This window comes from Condylostylus longicornis, unplaced genomic scaffold, assembly GCF_029603195.1.
Source record: "Condylostylus longicornis isolate FDR11 unplaced genomic scaffold, ASM2960319v2 ptg000049l, whole genome shotgun sequence".
NCBI classification, from domain to species: domain Eukaryota; kingdom Metazoa; phylum Arthropoda; class Insecta; order Diptera; family Dolichopodidae; genus Condylostylus; species Condylostylus longicornis.
Genome location: NW_026578018.1, coordinates 8,159,673 through 8,182,874, shown reverse-complemented (window position 1 = coordinate 8,182,874; position 23,202 = coordinate 8,159,673). Strand labels below are relative to the sequence as shown.

The 23,202-nt window shown below is 22.3% G+C and overlaps 2 protein-coding genes across 4 annotated transcripts; both read right to left on the bottom strand.

Moving 5' to 3' along the window:
• Positions 1 to 8,063: 8,063 nt before the first annotated feature.
• LOC129611336 (eukaryotic translation initiation factor 4H-like) lies at positions 8,064 to 11,136 on the bottom strand. Of its 2 annotated transcripts, none has more exons than XM_055524428.1 (4): positions 11,079 to 11,136; positions 9,961 to 10,490; positions 8,944 to 9,198; positions 8,064 to 8,265 (listed from the first exon to the last, which is right to left on the bottom strand). In XM_055524428.1, the coding sequence occupies exons 1-4, from the start codon at positions 11,108 to 11,110 to the stop codon at positions 8,114 to 8,116; spliced, it is 969 nt and encodes a 322-aa protein (XP_055380403.1). In that variant the 5' UTR covers positions 11,111 to 11,136; the 3' UTR covers positions 8,064 to 8,113. The 2 variants fall into 2 exon arrangements, with proteins under 2 accessions (XP_055380403.1, XP_055380404.1); XM_055524429.1 differs by lacking the exon at positions 11,079 to 11,136 and adding an exon at positions 10,598 to 10,847.
• Positions 11,137 to 12,342: 1,206 nt separating this feature from the next.
• On the bottom strand, positions 12,343 to 17,098 carry LOC129611309 (uncharacterized). Of its 2 annotated transcripts, XM_055524385.1 has the most exons (6): positions 15,545 to 17,098; positions 15,018 to 15,198; positions 14,537 to 14,952; positions 14,280 to 14,427; positions 12,969 to 14,171; positions 12,343 to 12,867 (listed from the first exon to the last, which is right to left on the bottom strand). In XM_055524385.1, the coding sequence occupies exons 1-5, from the start codon at positions 16,834 to 16,836 to the stop codon at positions 13,014 to 13,016; spliced, it is 3,195 nt and encodes a 1,064-aa protein (XP_055380360.1). In that variant the 5' UTR covers positions 16,837 to 17,098; the 3' UTR covers positions 12,343 to 12,867; positions 12,969 to 13,013. The 2 variants fall into 2 exon arrangements, with proteins under 2 accessions (XP_055380360.1, XP_055380361.1); XM_055524386.1 differs by lacking the exons at positions 14,537 to 14,952; positions 15,018 to 15,198 and having other exon boundaries at positions 12,344 to 12,867.
• Between the last annotated feature and the right edge of the window lie 6,104 nt (positions 17,099 to 23,202).

The following is a 23,202-nucleotide window of genomic DNA, read 5'->3' as shown; positions in this document are numbered from 1 at the left end:
CGATCTATATTTTGTGTGTATGTAGCGTGAATTTTCGAACGTACTACAAGCTAGAACTATATTCTAGAACTGAATAAACGAAAAACCCCTATATATGTATTTTTTTTTACGTTTAGGTCTTTTTTGAGACAATTGATGTTATTTTTTACTGAAAATTTGAAAACGTTTCTCTCAATAATGAATTTCTCTTTTAGAATACCTGTCGTTAAGGGTCACTTGTATAAAAACTTATTCTGGAATGAATTGCCATAATTCATTTCTGCATCCCCATAAATAAAATGTGCAAAGGGATAAAATGTGCATCCCCATAACAATGAATGTGCGTTGGGACATTCCCAAATGTACATATATGGGAAATGAATAAAAATACTATTAATTTTTTTTTTTTTTGTATTCATTATTTTTATTCCTTTTTTTTTTCAGTTTTATTTTTTTTTTTTTTAGTTTTTTTAATTTTTCCTTAAAGTTTTCTTTCCACATTAATAAAAATTTTTTTTTGTTTTTTTTTTTATCATTTAATTTTAAATATTATTTTGTTGTATTTTAAATTTTCTGTTTTTATTTTATTTTATTTTTTTTTTTTACTTTTATTTTTTTTTCTTCTTCACTTTAATTTTAATTTTTCATAATATTATTATATTAATAAATGAATATATATAAATACATATATATAAATATATATATATATATATATATATATATGGATATATATATATATATATATATATATATATATATATATATATATATATATATATATATATATGTATACATATATATATTATATATATATGTATATATATATATATATATATATATATATATATACATATATATATATAAATATATGGATATATATATATATATAAATATGGATATAAATATATATATATATATATATCCATATATACATATATATATATCCATATACTTAACATATTTTATATTACTCCTGTAAAATGTAAATTATTTTTTTCATTTGTCAATCAATTAATAATAATTATTATTAGCAATCATAATTACTATAAATTATTACATAATTTATGCTTTAAATATACATAATGCTTTATATATATATATATATACATATTATAATATATACGTATATATATATATATACATATTATAATATATACGTATATATATATATATACATATTTATTAATAATAATATTATTATTTTAATCAAGTAAGATAATATATAAATTTTTACTATTTATAATCGCTGCTTTTTTTTTTTTTAATTTTTTTTTTGTTTTAAGTTACTTGCTATATTTTTTTTTTTGTTTCTTTTTTTTTTTAATATTTTCAATGAATTATTATTATAGTTTTTATTAATGATAATCATTATAGTTAAAACTTACATAATTAATATTAATTTTCTTTTCTTTTTTTTTTTATTAATTTTAATATTTATATATTTTTAATTATGTTAATTATGTAAAGTTTTCTAATTATTATTTATTTTTTTGTTTTTGTATTTGAACTGAAATTCGAAGTAAAAATCATTAATAAATGTAGCATTTTTAATTTTTTATTTTTGCTTTAAATTTTTTAATAAGTTTTTCAAAATTTTACTTTTTTTTTTTGTAATATTAATTTTTTTATAAATTTTTTCCTGAGAAAATATGTTTAAGATTTTTTTTTTAACGATTTTTCAATTTCTTTTTTCTTTCTTACTTTTTTATATTTTGCTTTTCAATTATATAATATGTACTTATGTAATTGAATTTTTTTTTCCATTTTTTGTTTTCTCTGCTGAATAAAACTAAATTATTTTTTTTATATATTTATTAATTATTTTTAATAATATTATAAATTAAATGAGTACATTCTATGTTTTTATTTAAAATATATATTATATGTATACACCTAAATATATATTATGAATTAAATTTATATGTATGTAAAAAAAAAAATTATTTTTATTATTAAAAATTTTACTTAAATATTTTTAAGAAAATATTTTTATATATTTATAAATATGTTTTTAAATATAATTTATATATTATGTTCATATATTATATTATATATAAAATGGATTATCAACTATATTTTACTTTTTATATTTATATTTATATTTATATTTAAATTAAAATTAGATTTTATATAAATAGTTATTTTCATTATTTTTTTTTATAATTTCATTTTCTCTTGCTTAAATTTTCAATATATACTTCAAAGATAAAAAAAATGTATAAAATATATATACATATAATTTTAATATATATATTATATAATTTTAATAAAAAGTATATTTTGATTATATAATTTTATATAAAATCAAAAATAAAAAAAAATATAAAATTTTTTTAATTATAAAATTTTACAATAACATAAAAGAAAGGACAGACGAAAACGTACATAAAGTACAAAAAAAAAAAAAACAAAAAAAGTTTACTAACTTACTTAAAAGTTTACTAACATTTAATTTAAATTTTTTTTTTAGTTTAAAAAGGAAAGGAAAAATCATCGAAATTAATTATATTGAATTATTTTTAATTAAATTTTACGAATTAAGCTCAAAATTGTATTTGTTCTTTTTATTATCAAATAATTTTTTTTTCAAAACTTACAACTTATGAGACACATACATATTTTCCAAAAAAAAAAATCTATTTAATGTGATGCCAAAATAAAAAAACATTTAAATAACTTTCTGCTCATTTTTAAATAAAAAATTTTAAATATAAAATATTTTAGGAATATAAAATAAATTTTTCCTAATTTTACATAATAACATGATTTTATAATTATTTATGTATATAATTTACATACATACAAGTAATTTTAAATTTGTTAATTTATTAGCTTGATAGAACTATTTATTATTCATTCATCAAGGTAAATTTATTGTTGATATTTTTAATTTTATTATTTTTAAATACAAATTTAGAAAATTAAATTCTATAAAAAAAATATCTCTAAATTATCTTTAAATATCAATTATATAGAAATAAATAAATCATAGAAAAAAACTTATTTTAGAAATTTTCAAATTTAATTATCCAAATATTATGTAAAATATATCGAATTAATGAATTATAATTTTAATAAATGAATTATAATTTTAAATATTGAAATATATTTTTAAATATTTTTAAATTTAATAAAAAGAAGCCAAGAAAAGGAGCTTTAATCTAAAAAAAAAATATGCACAACTATTTATTTTATTTTTTCGGAATTTAATTAATCAACTCAATGTTTTTATAAAACATTTCTAAAACCAAAACAAAATAAATGAACAATATAAAATAAAAATAACAAAATCAATATTAATTAAAATAACTGAAATTTTAATTAAATATTTTTGGATTTATTTTTAAATAGAAAAAAAAGTAGATAAAATTCTGAAATTAAATTTCTATATTATAAAATTATGTTGATAAATAATTAAAATTATAAAATTTAAATGTTAAAAATATTTTAAGAAAATATATGGATCTTATTTATTCATTATTATACAATGATCCAAACAATTTTTAAAATAAATAATTTAAATAATATAAGTTGTAAGCAGAAAAAAAAATCAGTGAAATCATAAATTTAAAGAATTTTATAATCGAAATTTTTTTTTCTCAAGTTTTTTTTATTTTTATATATATATATATATTTATTATTTTTTTTTTTTGGGTTTTCATATTTTTTTTTTCTTTCTTTATTTAATGCTAATTTAACTTAGTTTTACTGCATATATTTTTTAATATTATTTTAATATTTAAATACAGTCTGTTAGATTTTAGCTTTCTATTAAAAATTTCTGTTTTTTTTTTTTTGTTTTTTAATATTAAATTGAAGACAAGGAAAAAATTAAATGAACTTATAAAAAAAAAAATGAATTTATTATTTTTAGTTACATAATTATCTAATTCTTGATTAATTTTTAATTGAATATATATTTTATACAAATAATACAATTATTTTAAATTCGAAATTTATTCAAATAAAATAATTTTTTAATCTTTTATCTAATTATTCAAATATACATAGTTGTTTTTTTTTCTGTTTTTTTTTTTTTTAGTTAATGTATGTATAGATTATAAACAAAACAATATTAAAAATTTATTAAAATATGCGAAATATAAATATATATTTATAAATAATTTGCTTTAAGTTTTATTATTGGGGACCTTAGAAATACTTCTTGTTTTTTTTTCTTATTATTCTTTTATTTAGATTTAAATTATTGCAATTGATTGAATTTGCATTTTCTTTATAATTACATTTTTTAAAATTTAAATAATGATTTTAATAAATCAATTATTTTATTACTAACACATTAAAAATTATATAGACTAATTGAAATATACAATTGAATAAAAATTTTCAATTATAAAAAAATTTATAACCTGTAGATATTAATATACAGTTAGATTGTTGAACTAAAATTCGTAAAAATTTTATTACATAGATTTGAAAGTAAAATTTTCAATTTCATTTTTCCTTAAACTTGCTTTCATTGAATTATTTTTGCCGAACTAATTGTTTCCCAAATTTTAGGAACTCATAAATTCTTAAATCACGATTCTCGTGATAAATGCTGCTGAATGAATTTCATATTTTAACCGAGTGTATGTATATAAACTAAAGAATGGAACCGACCAAAAAAAAACATAATGAATTTTTAAATTCACCAATATTTATAAAATTATGAATTTAATAAAAAAAAAAAGGAAATATAAATTTTAACGGGTACAAATAAGAATTTACCATAAAATTTTATTAAATTAACACTCATATTCTTCATTTAATTTTCTTAAATCTGAAATTATGCAAAAAAAAAAAAATAAGTTAAGTGTAACGCATCTGGATTATAGAAAACCTTCCTACTTGTCTTGGAATATTAACAAAAAAAAAAGCCAAACAAATGAAAGAGTACTTTTTTTTTATGTTTTACTTATTTCTTTTTCTTTTATTTATCATAGGATTTCTTCTCTTATTTATAGTTATTATGTATAAATAAATTATTAATTTATACATTTATAAAAAAACAAATGTATAATGATGCAAGGAAAAAAAAAACACATGATTTTTACTTTTTTATTATTTTTTTTATACATTATCTTAAAATAAACAAAAAAAAATTTAAGAATATTAGAATTATATGCTACTTAATATTTATAATATAAAATATTTGTTTATTTACTAATTTAATATATTAATATATACATACATTCGTACATATACTACATATATAGAAGGTGTAAGAAATAAACTTAATTTTATAAAAAAAATTATTTTTTATGTTATTTTAAATATCCTTAATATGATCTTTTTTTTTGATAAATACATACACACATTTCATATTTTTTTTTTAATTTCTTCTAGATTTACAATTTTAATTTCTTCTCTTAATATCAAAGAATATTAATTATTTTTCATTTAATTACATAATCTAAGTAATAAGTATAGTAATTTAAATTTAAGTTTATTTTCTTTTTTACTGAAAGTTTTCGTTTTTTATTCAATATCCAAAATTATAGATTTAATTATATAAATTAATAAAAATCAAAATCATTAAGATGCAAAGAAAACAAAAAAAAAAAATTTGATTCATCCAATTTTCCAGATACGAAATTAATATTAGTTATTTAAGAGAAAAGAAAAAAGAAAATGAAAAAAAATATAAAAAGTAAACCTAAGGTCCCCGTTAACACTTAAAATCTAAAAAATTTTTAGAAAAAATTTTTGCAAAAAAAAAACTATTATAATTTAATTTCAATAAAGAAATATTAAAAAAAAATAAACAAAAAATGTAAACAATTTATTTTTGAAATTACGATATATATATTTATATAATTATATATATATATATATATATATATATATATGTATTTTTTATTTTTCTTGTATATCTTATGAATCGGTTACAAAATTAATTAATAATTAGTATTATAATTAATAAAAAAAGCATAGATTAAAAACTAAAAAAAAAAAAATTATTTTCTTAATTGCTTTAATATGTATGTAAATTGTATTTATTATTATTTATATAAAATTTTATATAAAATTTATATTTGTAATATCAACCTATTATATATGTATATATATATATATATATATAATAAGGTTGTATAAATTATGATAGTTTTATTTAATTAGTTTTTATTTAATTTTTCTGCAATTTCTCAAATAATTATTTAATTTAATTTAATACAACAAAATAATGCAAATTTATAATAATATATGTATGTAGCAAGCTCTTAAAACATAATAATTAATTTTTAAACACAAAAATTTTTATGTATCTTTTTGTATTATTTTTTTGTATTTTACATTTTAAATTCAAGGAAAAAAAAATAGTGTGTTGAAACAGATGCCTTTTTTTTTATGTGTGGTATTATATTATACATAGGTATATATGTATGTTTATTTTGTATGTATTTATATACCAGAATATATTTATATAATTTTTGTTTTAATTTTTTTATATGCAAAATTTTGTAAATTGCTTCTTTTTGTTTTTAAATAATAAAATAATAAGGAAAATTTTATGATTGGTTATTTTGTTTTTATTAGATTTTTATTAGAATTTTAATTCAGTTTTTTTTAAGTTTTCTAAATTAAAACAAATAGCAAAAAAATTTATTTTTTTTTTCTATAATAATAAATTTCTTTCTTATTTAAAAAAAAATCATGGTTATATATATCAAAATATTATTCACGAAAAACTATTATTTAATAAAAAAATTTAAAAATAATCGAAGTCATTAAATTTAAACAAAAAAGAATAATCCGAAAAAAATTTTGATGAAATGAAATTTAATAATTTTAAATTTGAATAAATTTATTTAAGAGTTTAATAGTACGAATTTTTATTACAAAAAAAAAAAATAGAGGAAAACAAATAAGAAATTTATGAGTTTTTTTATATACAATAAAAATTTTTATTTTAATTATTTATTATAATTATTAATATAATTACCATTATTAATAATTACTATAATAATAAAGTGACTGTAACTATGTTATGGAATATTTCTTATATACTTTTTGGAAAAATTGAAACAAATGAATATCAACTAATAAATAAGAAACAAAAAAAAAAACGTAAATGTTGTGTTTTTTTATTGAATTTTATTTTATTTTATTTATTCAATTATTTTAATTGAATAAATTTAAGAAAAACTCAGCTTAAACCGATTATTTAACCAAATAACAAAAAAATTATTAAAAAAAAAACACCTTTTCAATAAATAAAGAATAATTTGTTATAGAAAGTAAAAAAAATAGTTTTCTGTTTTTTTATTATTTTGTTTTTTTAATTAATATATTAATTTTGTTAAATTAAAATTTGATTTTTTTTCGTTTGTTTCTTTTTTTTTTACAATAACAAATGATGCTATTAAAAATTTTGTGTACAAATTATATTGAATTTTCTTTATATTTTTTTTTTTTCTTTTTTTAATAAAAAGGTTTATATTAATAATATTAATAGTGTTTTATTTGAAAAAGTTTACAGTTTAAATTTTTTTTTATATATATATAAAATATACATAAATTTTTATTATTGTAATTATTATTTGATAATTATCTGAAATGAAATTTAAATTATATTTTTGTTTTAGAGGGAAATTTTTATTTAAAATTTTTAATATTATTTTTGTTTATAATTTTGTTTAAATTATTTAAAAAAATTTATTGAGAAAATAATTTATTATTATAATATTATTACAAATAAACACTTAAAGTTGATTTTTACTCTTTTTATTCTTTTTTTTATTTATTTGTTAATTTTTTTGCTTAATTTTGCTTTTTCCTTGTTTTAATAAAAATGTTCGGGTATTAATATGTATGAATATTGTTTTTTTTTTGTTTTTAGTTTATAATTAAATAATTTTTGTATTGATATATCCTTTTTTTATTAATTTTGCATTTTTTTTTTGCTTATTTTGTAAAGAACTTTGTATTTAATATTTTTAGTATTACTTTGTTTTTTTCTTTTTATTTTCTCGCGTATTAATCTTGCTATTATTTTTGTAATATTATTTTTGCAATTCTCTTTTTTATTTTAAATTGTATATATGTATATACCTTTTGCTCTTTTTTTAAATTTTTTTCGCTTTCTTTTTAGTTTTTATTTTTTATTTTCTTTCTTTTGCAACAACACTTTTTAAGATTTGTTCGATTCAATTTCTTTTAACTTCTCCTCACGCGGCCTGGCTTTGCAAAATATCAATTTAGCTTGTTGAGTGTCAGCTAGAGCATTTACCGGTTCAGTAACTGTACGGGGTTGTAATTTTAAACGCGGGCGTTCACTGTCATCTAAAATAATAAAAAAAAAAATTAGAAATGCAAAGATGTACATATATAATATATTAATAAATTAATTCAAAATAACGTAAAAATAACGTAAAAATAAAAAAAAAAATTTAAAAAATAAATAAAAAAAAAAAAAATTTAATTTAGATGCATTAAGTAAATTTAATTTGTTTTAAATGGACAACTTTAGTTTACAGAATTTTAGGATTCACATTAACATTTTAATAAAATCTTGAAAAATATTCAAGAATCAATTTACTTAAAAGTATAAGTTAAAATTATTAATTTATATATGTAGCTATTAATATAAATGTGAAGTTGGCTTAATTTTCTAAATGATATTAAAATATTTTCAAAATAAAGAAACTTGAAGTGGATCTTTTGAATTTATTTAAAAAATTATGTTATTCATTAAATTACGTTAGCAATATTCCAATTAAAAAGAAAAAGTAAATAGATTACCACACAATTGATTCTCCAAATCAACCACCTTTCAAAAACATATATGGACGTGTTTTTAATATACACGCACATATAGTACATACATTGAAAGTGTTTTGATAACTGATCTAATTTTAATATAATTGCTATTCTTTTTAAATTCAGATAAGATAGAACAATAATAATTTCAGATAGCTATAATTCAAAATTTTATGAATATAAAAAATTTGTTTTTCTTACCTTTACTACCTATACTATTAAAACTTTCGCTTGGCGGTCTTTGAGGAGGATGTTGGTCCCGCCTATCCCTATCGTGACCGCGTCGATTAAAACTATTAAACCGCTCGTTATAATGTTGATTTCCACCTCCAAAGTTATCAGCACGATTGCCTCCACCGCCGCCGCCTCCACCACCTCCACCACCTCCACCACTTCGTTCCATATTGCGATCATCATTTCCAAAGTTGCCATATCTTGGACGATTTGGGTTCCGATCTATATTATGTATATGAATAAAAAAACATTATTATTTTGACAACATACATACATACATATAAAAAAAAATTAAACAAAATTAAAATAACGTAATTAAACAAAATTAAAAAAATTTTATTTTTGTTTAAATTATGAATTAAAATGTGCTAATGATAACCTAAAATAAGTTTGAAATTACATGAATTTTCCTATTAAGAAAAACGGAATATTATGTGCCTTAATGTGAATATCTTTTAAAATTTTCCAAGTTTTATTTCTGTTTATGTAGGTATACCTATTTATAAATAAACAAAAATATTTATGCTCATATGTACTCTTATTAATATATGTAACATACGTACATAGGTTCTTATAATGTATGTATCAACAAAACGAAAATTTTTATTTAAAAATATAAAAATGTTAAAAAAACAAAAATTTGTTGCAAATTCGCTTCATTATATTTTGTTTTTATTTGAAATTTTATATAAGAAAGTTTGAAGAATTTTATTTACTGTTCAAAGAACAAGGTAGATACTTTCATATTTTTATTAAAATTTGGCTATTTGCCAAATACATGCAAACATACATTTATATTTCTTTTCTCTTTTTTGTTATTGACGATGTATGGCATAAATCTTTATGAGATGTGATATAATAGATATTCTAAGTAATATTGCTATTTTTAATTGAAATAGCTCGAAAGTAGACTGGTTAACATTATTTTTCATCATTTTATATTGACATTACAAATTTAAGCTTATAGCATTCATTTTTAATTACCATTATTAAATCCTCTATTTCCACCTTGACCATCTTGGCGACTTCTATCATTTCTGACAAAATTATCGAAACTTCCGGCTCGGTTATCATTTCGATTACCACCACTACGATTATGTTGAAAATTACTATTTCCACCACCACCGCTATTATTACCACCACCACTACCTCCACCACCACCGCCGCCGCCTCCTCCACCTCCTTGTCTTGGTGGTCCACGTTTTTGAAAACCACTTCGATCATTTTTTCTTTGCTCAGCAATATCAATCCTTAAAGCCGCGTTATTTTGATCAACATGAATTCTACCATCCATGTCAATTGCTTTTTCCAAATCTTCTAAACTTTCAAATTCAACATAGCAAAACCCTTTGAATAAATCAGTTTCTTTATCCTTTACAAGGCGTACATTTTTTACCTTTAATGTTGAAAATATTTTTATAATATCACCTTGAACTAAACCCTGCGGCAAATTACCAACATAAGCAATAAATGGTGGCTCCGTCGGGAGCTTTTTTGTGGGACGGTCCACAAATCTAAAATTTATATAAAAATAATATTAAATATAAAATAATATTAATTAAATTCCAATATTAAACAGAAATTTATTTTTGGTTTCACTAAAATTTTATGATTCTATCACCTTCTTGATGCTTTAGACGGCATTATTTAATATTTACAAAAAAATTTTTATAATATTGCAAATTTCACTTTTAACATTAGCCGCCATAACACAACTGACTTACTATACATAATATCAATCAGAAAAATTCATTGATAACAAAAATTTATAAAAATTTATTAAATGATATAATGTTTAGAATTTTAAAGTAAATAATTGAATCTATAATAATAATTCAAGTGATATTATTTATTATTATCTTTTGAGTGGTTTTTATTCTTAACACCTTATATAAAATAAAAATTGATTAGTACTGCTAAAACATTCTGCCAACACGTTTTCAATTTTCCCCGACAAAATTTATTCAATTAAAATGTTATAAATACATATCAAATGGAGTAATTTTATGTGAAAATCAAAATTTTACTATTTAAATAATAAAATTCGGCATAATTTGCCTCAATATAATGGGTTAGTTTATTGAAATTTTATTAATATTTACCTAGCGTGATCAAAACCAGCTCTTCCAGCCATGTTTTATTTTTTGAAATGGTCTAAAAACTTTTTTGGCAGCCAAGTTCTAAAAAGTTTTATACTTTTATCTCTTTTTAACATATTTAAAGTTTTTAAAATCCAATAATCAGTTGATCCTTTTCTAAAGAATGAAAATTTCGTATACAAATTGAACTTAGCTACAATTAAAAATGTCAAATCAGAAATAGTGATGCCAGGATAATGAAATTATTATATTTGTTTGAAAAATTTTAAACATGCACCATCGCAGCAGTGTTCATTTTGTACTCGTAAAACGATATTCACTTTCTACAAAAACATCACTTATCCCGTTTGAGTTTAATTGAGTTTTTGTGGGAAGAGGCCGTTCGTCAACGTGGACAGTTATTTCCCACGAAAGCACTATTAAGCCCTTTAGATATTAAATTTGATATAAGAAATTTTTTAAAAACTTTATAAAAATTGAAAAAAACTTAATAAAGTTTTTGTATGCAAATCGTGTGGTATAATACTTTTTGAACAAAAATGAGAGAAAATCATGACGTTATCATTTTCTCAATGTTTAAAGTTTCTTATTCTTGGATATTTCTTGAAGGTTTTATCTTTTATCAAAAAAATATTTTTCATCAACAATTAACATTTTAATTAAAAATAAACCAAATATATTCATAAATATTTTTTACTAAATTTCCCACTTTTATAATACAAAATCAAAATTTCCTGATTTTTGGTATAATCAAAAAATATTTGTTTATGTTTGATAAATTCTTGAAATTTGACGTTTATCAACTTTTTATAAAGTTTTTTCAATTTTTTCGTCTGCTTTATTTTTTTTTTTTGTTATAAGAGAATTTTTTTCTTTTTACGAGATATTACTTCACTGTTTCTCTTTTTAAAGTTTTTTCAAGTTTTACACCAACAGGACCATTAATTCAGCCTATTAGATATCAACGAGTGCAATAATGTTGCAATGAGAAGTCACAGTCAAACCGACTCAGCATGATATAGTATATTTTAATTTCTTTAATATTTTATTGAAAAACAAATATTTATTTAAGTAAATTTTATTATTATGTATTTTAAATTCTACAGTTACATTATTAACTAAAAGAATTCCACAGGTTTTATTTTTTTTTTAATAAAAATATATGCATTTGTTTTTAATTTCTTTTACATCAATAAAAGTTATTTCTAATTCATTATATATTACATATGTATATATAATATGGATTAAATTTCTAAATACTAAAACAAATTATTTCTAGATGTAATATTGTTGAAACAAATGTTCTTTCATATAAAAATCATTTAACATACTTTTAATAATTAGTGTAATAAAATTTAGAATTGCTAATTACGATAAATTATTTCTTGTGTAGAAAAAACACTTTTATCTATCGGTTGTCAGTGTAGTTTTAAACAAATGGTGTAAAATTCAATAATCATATTTTGAGCATATGGAATTATTTCAAAAAGAATGATTTAAAAAATACCAAATTTTCATTGCTAAGTGACGCAATTTTAGTGTGTTGCTCCCCAAAAAATTAGTCCCATTTAAACTGATATTTCATTTTATTTTATTTTCAGCATTACGATTTTTGATCTTTTTGTGCACAATTCAAGTTGTATTTCTATAGCTGCTTTTTTAATCGATTGAATTTTAATGAGGCTAGAGAAGTTTATTTCCTCTTTAAAAGTATTTTTTATCAAAAACTAAAATTTGTTTAAATATTTTCATTGTCATCTTCATAAACATATTTTGAAAAATCAAAAATTTCCTGCAAATTATAAAAAAATGTGACAAACATTTTAACCTACATATATAATATCATAACTTATAATATAGTTTGTAAAACAATAAAAAAAGAAAAATATTTACATTTAACTAGTCTTATTATATTGTTTTTTTTTTCTTCATTAATTTTTATTCAACAAATGCTTGTCTCCATGTTGTAGCATAAGGAACTCGCACAATTTTATGTTTTGTATTCGGCGTTCCATCATCTAAAATTTCTTTTATTGTTGATAATGGTAAAATTTCAATTTGTTGTATATCAGCATTTGTTGTTTTGCTAGATATTTCTTGTTTCTCTCTATGTGATGCACCTGGCACTGGTTTTAAAACAGGTATAGAATCATTAAAATTACGACGATCTTTAGAGCCGCATTGATCAACATATAACGCCGTTACTGAAAGTAATTCCAATGTGACAACCCAAGTAAATGATTCTAATGTTTTTAATTTACGCATTGAACTTAAAATAATTTGATTTGTTGTGGCTGATTGCGAAACGTAAGTAGGTATTAAGAGAAAACGTTTTAAATTTTTACATGCTATTATCTTTTGTTCGAAACCATCTCTAATATCAAAATTAACCAATTCCAGTTGTTGTAAATTTTCCATCTCAGAAATTTGTTCTAATATTGAAAAAGTTACAGTAATGTCTGTACTTTTTTCTAAACGTAATCGTTGTAATTTCTTCAAATTGCTCAAAATATCACTAGCAAAATTTTGCTGAATGCTCGAGCACTCACCAATCTCTAATGATTCAAGCTCTGTGAGTTGTCCTAAAATTTCTATATTCTTTGTACCCAAATCGTCAATTAATGTTAAACTTAGATGTTTTAAATTTGTTAGGAATGCAAATGATGAAAGATCGCCTATTAAATTACAACATTCTACTGACTTTAAACGTAATTCAGTCAAATTCGATAACTTATTTAAATTTTCCAAATTAATTGTTTCACTTTTAATGGATGTCGCATTTAAAATGTTTAATTGAGGTGTTGCCAAAAATAAATTTTGAACAACGCTTGCAGGACATCTTCCTAAGTCAATTGTTCTGAGTGTAAAAACTTTTTGAATGTTTTCATTAAAATTTGTCCACATTTTATCAACACCGCTTTTTGGGCATATCATTTTCCTTAAATCTAAATGTTGTGTTGAATTTCGACTTAATGTGGCAGCAAAACCAGCCCAGTCATTAACTTGAGAATTTTTCATCCTAACAATTTTCCATAATGAACGTTCATTTGCCAAATGGTTCCATAAACGTGAAACGCGAGCTGCTCGCAAAAGCTCCTACAAAAATTATTATTAAATTATATGTTTTTTTTTTAATTTATATAACTTCCGTAAAGAATTTGTTGTACTCAAACTAATATTATCATTATGATAACCTGAAATTACCTGTACTTTAAGATATTTGAATACGTTTAATATAATATCATAAGCCCCAGAAACATTTCCAAATAAATTGTGAACATATGAATCTACATATTGAATTTTAACTGGAGAAGATTTGTTACTCCCAGTGGATGTCGATACTTCAACGTGTCTACAAAAAAAATTTTTGTCAAATAAGTATAAATATTGGTTTATAAAAGTAAAAAGGAATGAATTTTCAATACGAAGTAATTTGATGCAATACCACAAGCGTTACTCACTCATTTGATGTTCGAATTCCCGGTTTATGTATAACCAAATATTTGCGTCCATTGAGGACTGCAATTGATTGTACATGTTTTGATGAAATAACAATTGCAGTTGAATGACAATTTTTTGAACCTTCATTTGAAATGTTATTTTTATTACTAATCGTGTTCGAATTTTTTGTAAATGATTTATTACATAAAATTTCTTTTTCTTGTAAACATTTTTGATTACTTTCACTTTTATCTAGATTGCATTGAGAATTTGAAAAATTAGTTAAAGGATTTACCGAACCACTAATTTCATTGATGTCATTGTTATTTTGTAATTGATTCATATTATAATTTAAATTTTTTGGGTTATTTGTTAAACATTCTGTGTCATATATTGGATTCAAATCAGTTTTTGAAATATTCTGAGCCTTGCATGACTAAAATACATATAAAAATTGAATGGGCTATTTTATTTGCAGCATATAAAAATATTGAAACTCACATCACATTCATAAATTTTCTTTCCTTTGGAACCACTTTCATTCGTATTACTCGATTGAAAGTCATCAACATTGCGGTCCAAACCAACGCATTCATGATGAAATGAACATAAACATTTCACACACTGTAATTGTGGAATTAATCCCATTGCAAGGACACATTGAATAGTACAAGGTTCGCCCCTGCAATCAAAAATTAATTGTTATATAGCACCCACAAATGATTTTGTTTTTGAATTATGAGCAATCGTTCTTATGACCCAATCAAAGTGAAAGAAATTGAGTATTTATCAAAAAACATGACACTTCGCATTAATAACATTTCATTTAGTTCATGTTTCAGCAAACAAAAAATATCAGAAAGGTGTTTTAGAATTTAGCCATTGTTTTATGATAACAATTTATTTCATCAAAATAAAAAAGATTAAATTAAAACAAGATTTAGTTATACAATAAACTAAGAGTGAGTTTACCTAATAAAATGAGTAACCGAAAATATTGCTAGACCTTAGTTAATATGAATACTTACTTTTTGCTAGAATTTCCCGACTTAATATTACTACCGATATTTTCACTACTTGTACTACTGGTTCTCATTGATTTCGAATGATGATCGTCAGTGTTTGTAGTGGGATATCTAACGTGAGACCGTGAACCTTGTGTTTTAACTGCTTGTGTTGGTGTCCAACCTTGTGGTGGCGGACTAGCACCTTTAGGTGCTTTCGGTTTTGGAATACGTTTTGTAGATGCAGGCGTGGAAATTTCAGAAATTTTAGCTGTTGAAGTTTCAATATTACGACCTGAAGGTTTCGCACTTCTAATAATTTCATCTTCCGGATCTGCCCCAAGTGCATCTTTACTAAATGTGAAATTGTCTAATGTAAGGCCAGACGTCAAATTTACTTGAATTTCGTGACGGGTACGTAATTTTTTCCCACTGGGCGTAATATAATATACTTCACCTTTATCTTTCGAGCCCGGTAACGCCCTTAATACAATTTCACGCTTCCATCCCATTTCAAAAGGTTTTCTAAAAATTGGATCTTCCGAAGGACGTAATTTATGACTTGTGTGAGATGGTGTTTGAATTGGTGATGCTGTGGCTGATACTGAAGGAGAACTTTTAGGTTCTTCATTTTCATTAATTAGAGTAGTGACATTTGTTTTCGTGTCTGTTGCATTTTGTGAAACTTCTGAACCGTTTTGATCCAGTTTGCCATTGTGTTCTCCAATATTTTTTTGGACTGTGTCCATTTCTTCTAAAATTCGTTCTGTGTTACTTACCAACCTTTTAAATTTGGGTCCAATTATTTCACTGTCAACTTCGCTTGAGTTTACTTTAATTTTTTTCCCGAATACAAATTTGCCTTCATAAAATCCAAATAAATCCTGCTCTTCTTCATTTTCGTTATTCTGCTCTGAAGAAGCTCTTGAATGCGATCGTTTCAAATTTACTTGTTCACAATTGTCTTCTTCCATAATTTCGTCAGCAATTTCTTCATTTACATTTTCTGCCTGCTCTTGAAGCGTTTCTAAAATGTTATTGTCTACAGTTTCTTCTTTATCCTGTGACGATCTATTTAACTCCTCACTTCCGCATATCATCCTGATATCGTCCTCAATATCGTTTTTCGCTTTTATATTTTTGGCTACTTTTATAATAACTTCTTCCATTTTAGGCATTTCAGGTTGAGTTGAATGTTCTTCTATAATTTCTTCTGTAGTATCAACAGATTCGTGTGTATTTTCATCTGATGTAAAAATAAGTTTCATTTTTTCATTTTCCGCGGAAACATCACAACCATTCTCCTCAACTTCCATTATTAGTATTTTTGAAAATAATAAGTTTATAATTTTTTTTTAAATTAATCTAATTTCTAGGTTAGAAAACCGGAATCAAAATTATCTTTAGCATATATTCAACTTCTTATCTTTTATTCTTTTATGTTTTTTTTAAAATAATTATTCATTTTTATGTAATTGAAATTCACAAAGATTAATTGTTTTTCCTATATACAAGTAAATTTAGCGCAACCAAAATAATAAACTTCTTGAAAAAAATTTTTCCACATTAACAAAAAGAACGCGCAAATCAAAAAATCCAACCACTAAATATAGATTTGTTGTTTCTTTCTTGTAGAGTTACTAAATAAAGAAAGAGTATTTAATTTATTAATTCTACCCGAAACAAGCTGTCAAAAGTATATAAACACTTACAAGAAAGAAAGAGTAAAATATATTTTTTGAGAAATCAACATTGCCAGATAAATACTTGAAAAATAATATTTGATTTATTTGTTACGTATTTATTTATTTTAGCAGTTTGAAATTTTGGCGCGGTTATAATGCAATCTAATTAATGTTTGCTACTACGTACCTAAACTGTGAGGCTCATTTAGAATAGCATTTTTTGTTTTCTCATTGATTTTTACTTTTTTGACTTTAAAGCTTTAAGTTTTCTGTTAAAAAATATTTTACTGGAAACACTTATTCAGAAATAAAATATATATGTGTATTGAGCGTCTCTTTGAAACTAAGTATGTACATAATACTTTCAGCGTTCGGGAAGAAAAATAAACCTTATTATCAAAAATTGTTTTTTTTTAAACTAATTTATTTTTGGATCTCAGTTTCCATTGAGATAAGTCGGAATAACGAATTTTAAATATTAAAAGAAGGAACATCTTTGTTTCTATACCACTTCACTCTTAAAAAGAAACACAGTAAAGCCAAAAATTCAAGTAAATTCTTTCTTTGTTCCAAGTATTGTCAAATTCAAATTGGCATTTAATTCCAAGTGTTGTTTTTTTTTCCTGTATAAATGGTGCACAAAGAAAATATTGGGATTTTCTTTTTTTGGATTAGTGTAATTTATGAATTAAGAATTATGAAATATAAAAACGACTGTTATTATATAAAAAAAATAATCGAAACAAATATGATATGGCAAATACAACTAAATTTTTGGGAAAAGGAAAATGTGTATACTTCCAAATTTTTATTCCCATTTAAAAAAAAAAATTAATTTTTTCCACCATACGTTTGTGAATATTATTTATTTTAATAATTAAAAGATTTCTTCAATAGTGTTAGGTTAGGTTAGATTGACGCGGATATTAGAAGAAACACTTAGGCCAGATAGGCCGTTGTGATCTCGCTTGATCTCTATGTCGCCACCCTCACGTGTAAAAATAGATTATTCGTAGTGTAAAAATAATTTTTTTCAGACTTTCGAACAGTAAGAACACAGTAAGAGGAATAAACTTAATGGAATTTAGAATTTTTAGAGCATATCTGATATCGTACATGCCTTAAAGATCACAATGTCTCATTTAAAGCGAAATGCAAAACGAACGCTCAAAAAAGTTGCCGCATGATCAAAATTCGCTTTTAATTTTTAGGATTTGAAGTGCACTGCTTTTATGTAATCATGCCAAATTTGGCAAAACATCATTGTACATTGGAAAAGTTGTTTTATATTTTTGAAAACAAAATAATTAATATTTTTAACATGTTTGTAGGGTTTTTGAGAGTTTTTTTTAAAAGTGAATCATGAAATCTATTGTGAATTGTTAATAAAATAGGAATTTATTGAATTGTTTATTGAGTTAGCAAAGACAAGAATTAGCTATTTACTTGTATAAAATATTACTAGATGTCAGGCATAAATTTTTTTTGTAAAAAATTAAATGAACTTATTTTTTATTGTTGAAAATTTAAATGTAACTGCACAAAATTAAATAGTCTTAAAAATATAACAGGCTTTGCTATAGTAAATAGGTTTTTAGAATATTGAAGAAGAAGAGTAAGGCTGAACTCATTTAAAGAAATTTGCACTTAATCTGCCACTGTTACCAATAAACAAAACTGTAAATTGAATGCTTTCTAAATGTATTCGTAAATGTCAATTCAAAATCAAATGATTGTTTAATTCAATGTAATTTGGTTAGAATTTCAAGATTATTTTCTTAGAAGTGTTGAAGTTGTTATTTTAAATAATTTTTTTCTATTTTAAAATTTGATTTTGATAAATAATATTTTAGCGCAAAATTATTGCATACAATGTACTTTTAAACACTTCGAAAATTTCTGACGGCAAAAAAATATTGTGTTCAGAAATATTCTTAAATTTATTAAATTCTTCAAGATTATAAATCGAGGGCAAATTTGTGATTGCAATGTCACAATCGTCGAATGTTGCAATTATTTGCATATATTATTAAGCATTATGAAAATTAAAATGACACTGTTTTAGTTGTTTGACACCACACACCTGATTTTCGCCACAAAAATTTATTATAAAACAATATATTTTTTTTAATAAAAACTTTAGTTAATTAATATATAATTAATTAAATACCTTGATTTCGTTTCAGACATCTTGTAAACACAAAAATTTTTAGCAATATGAAATATTTAGACATCTTGCAGTAAAAAATAAAGTTGCGATATTGCATTGATTTTTGCATTAGCAACAGATTATAAAATTATGATTAACGCGTCAAAATCATTACGAAAAGTTATTTTTGACGAACGTCAAATTAACGTAACTGAGACTTACGTTAACGTAAGGGAGATTTCTAGGGTTAATTGGTATTGTGTTGATTGTGGGAAGGTTTCTTTGGTTACATTTTCGCTCTCGCCTGTTCTGTTGGGGTCAGTTTGATCTAAATCAGTTTTCGTTAGAGGAGGGCTAAGAAGTTTACTGACCCATATTATTGTTGTATTATTGTTAGGTTTGGAGACGTTACTCTCTCCTAGGACTATTGTAAACGTGGTTTTTATTCATTAGTTTTTTCGAGGAACGTTGTTTCGCTATTTTTTGTTACAACAAGTGTCTTTTAGGGAGAATTCAAACAACTTATGATCGGTGGAGCTTTTCGTCATTATAGTACATTCAGCGACTTCCAAAATACAGTAAGAATAGTTTGACTTCAATTCAGCGACCGCAGTTAAATGGAGCGGAAGAAGTGTTGCCATAAAATAAAACAGTATTCAAGAACTATATTGAAACTTTATATAGGTACTGTATTTTTGCAATTACCTATATTTTATAATTCTTTTTTTTTTGATTTTTATTTTAATGAATAACACTAAACAACTACAAATAAAAAATGACAACTTAAATCAGATGTAAGATTTTTCAAAAGCTTTTTTTTTGCGATCTTAAGTAGTTGTTAGTCAGTAATGACTTCATTTTTATAAACAAAAAACATACCTTTTTTCGTTTTTTACAATGAATGAATAATCAATTCAATTAACTCACACGTTTTATGTTGATTGTATAACTTTTAAATGTCGTGATTAAATTCTTGTGACGTCTTCGATGACAAATTTTATAATCTTATAAGTGCATACATATATGTATATATGTATATATAATTAATTTAATATTATTCATTTAAGCATATATAAGTGAATATATTATCTAACATACTTGCATATTATTTATCTTATAATATAATTAAATCGTTCATTTTGAAAGTGATCTAAGTTGACTTTTTATTGCAAATGAAATATTGCAATGCTTAAACTTAAGGGCAAACAAAAACTTTGTTATCCGTTGGTTAAATAGTTCTAAATTCCAACTATTTAAATAATCATACGAGTATATGTCTGAAAAAATAGAAGAGTTTTGAAATTCCAAATATACTTACATGGGTCACTTTCAAAATAAACGATCCATTCGCATATACAGTATACGTTATTATGTATGTGATCGATTGCTTCTTAAACTTTTTATTTTATACACATGTAAATTGTTTTCGTCATAACAAACACCCATATAATAACCATATAACACACCCATATACGGATTTTAATATTTCTTCAACTAATGATGAATAAATATTATTGTTTCTAGATTTTTTTCTAACTCTGACGTTATTATTTTAGACTTTTGTGATTAATCATATTGTATTGTATATGAAAACTGTATGACAAATTAATCCCATGATGCTATTTGGAATATTCTGAAATTTGGTTTTATAATATAAAAGTTAATTAGGTATCTATCTGGAATCTGACTTTGACGAGCAATGTTTCGAAAACTATGGCTCAAATCAAATTAATTGTAAGACCAAAAATTAAATAAATTATTAAATAAGTCTCTCATTAAATATAAAAAAGACGAAAATATTGCTTTTTGAAAATAAACAATACGTACATAGGACTTTCTTTTTTGGGGGCTTACCCATTGAGGTGGTCGAACATTTCAAATACTTAGGACTTATTCTAGATTCTAGACTCAGGTATGACCAACATATTAATTACATTGCGGAAAAAATTACACCATATATATATATATTACGATGTCTTAGAAAAGTGTTTGACACTCATACTTTGTATATAATATATTCGGCATATATTATGTCCCATTTAACATATTTGAATCCCTTGTGGGGAAATGCTGGCAGTTCCTTATTAAGCAAATTAGATATTTTGAATAAGAAGGCAATAAAATATATCCATTACTACCCAATTAGATACCCTACAAATAATTTATATACAGGCCCATACATAAGTTTTGAAAATATTTGTATACGTGAGTTGTATATGATCGCATTTAAAATAGTGCACAATTTAATTAAACATAATTTTATTCTTAATAGAAATATCGATATTCATAGCCATAATACGAGAAACAAATCAAATTTTTACCTTTCGCTTTTCAAAACAAATAGCCAAAAAAAAAATTGTTTGTATAACTGCTTAAATTTATATAACAATTTGCCACAAAATCTAAAAGCAATTGAAAATATTGGTAGTTTTAAAAAAGAAGTAAATGGGTTACTTAAGTAATTAAAAAATGCTTTAAAAATTGTTTTAAAAAAATTACAAAAATAAATTTACAAGAAGAATTCTAAGAATTGTAATATCTTTAATGTTTTTACTCGTATTAATTGAATTGTATTTGCAAAATTTTGAAATATACTTATATTGTTTTTTTTTCTCATTTGATATTCACTTAGTTAAATACTTTTGTAGGACCAGATAGCTAAGGCTGCGGTCATAAAAATTGTTAACTTTTTAAATGTTTTTTGAAATAAATTTAATTATGTATAAATTAAGATAAGATAATTATATTGAATTACAATATTATTTCAAGAAATACAATAAAGAAAAAAAAAAAACAAATAAAACAACAGTCAATTGTCTGTAAAACAAACTCGCAATGACAACTCTATGTTGCATGGCTCTGAATTATATATGCAGAAAAAATGTGGTACCCTTTTTTTTAAGAGGTTGTAGCTCGAAGACGAGTATATTTGCACACCCACCCACCCCTCTTAAATTTTTTGCTGGAAATTGATCAAAGTATTATCCCCGAAATTATTTGCCACCTTTTGCGAAACACCCTCTATACTAATATATTACAAACCATTGGTTTGACTCAAAATTTATTTTCATGTCAACTGTCAATAAACTGTTTTTTGTTTTGTTTTTTACAAAACTTACATGTAGCAGTGAATTCGGAAAATTAATTTAATTTTAACACCCTGTTATATAATTATGAATGACTTTTATGTCTTTATGACAATATATAAATATATTCAGGGCTTGTTCTGATTTGTTCGGTTTCGTACGCGGTTAACTGCAAGATTAAAGCCTAGAATTAAATATTCAGATTTTTTCTTACCAATGTTTCTCTACCAATGTTTGTATATATACGAGTATTTAGGTACATGTTATAAAGTTAACTATGCTGTAAATAGAATGCTTTCAATGGCCACCTTGTTTTCCGGGACCTTTTGCAAATGCTTATTTTTCATATACGGTAGAAGCGGCGTTGAATTTACTGAGAATAAAAGGATTGTTATATTAGATACGTAAAGTTCTTTTTTTTTATTGTTATTCTTGAATCGCAAATTTGCGTGTTTTTTAACATTTAACATTTTTTCTGATGGGCTATATGTTTTGGCTTTATGTATATGCATATTTACAGTACATAAGTATATATACATTTATTTATATGCATACGAATTTTTTGTTTTGTGCTTTGATAGGCTAATAATTTTTTTAACTACTAACTGTATTAAATTACCTTGAAAAGAACTAAAAAATATTTATATTGCATTATGAACTTTAAAAATAAGGAGGCTTTCATGTACAATTTCATTTAAGTATTTTAAAAATTTGCATCTGTTTGCACAAAAAATTTTAAAATTTTGACTTTGGCTTAGAATT

Coding starts and splice junctions, on each gene's coding strand:
- LOC129611336 (XM_055524428.1), bottom strand. CDS start 11,110: ATGGCTGGAAGAGCTGGTTTTGATCACGCTAG. Junction 10,491..11,078: donor GCTGGTTTTGATCACGCTAG/GTAAATATTAAT, acceptor TATAAATTTTAG/ATTTGTGGACCGTCCCACAA. Junction 8,266..8,943: donor TAATAGTATAGGTAGTAAAG/GTAAGAAAAACA, acceptor TTATTATTTTAG/ATGACAGTGAACGCCCGCGT.
- LOC129611309 (XM_055524385.1), bottom strand. CDS start 16,836: ATGGAAGTTGAGGAGAATGGTTGTGATGTTTCCGCGGAAAATGAAAAA. Junction 14,428..14,536: donor GGAATTCGAACATCAAATGA/GTGAGTAACGCT, acceptor TTTTTTTTGTAG/ACACGTTGAAGTATCGACAT. Junction 14,172..14,279: donor TCAAATATCTTAAAGTACAG/GTAATTTCAGGT, acceptor TAATTTTTGTAG/GAGCTTTTGCGAGCAGCTCG.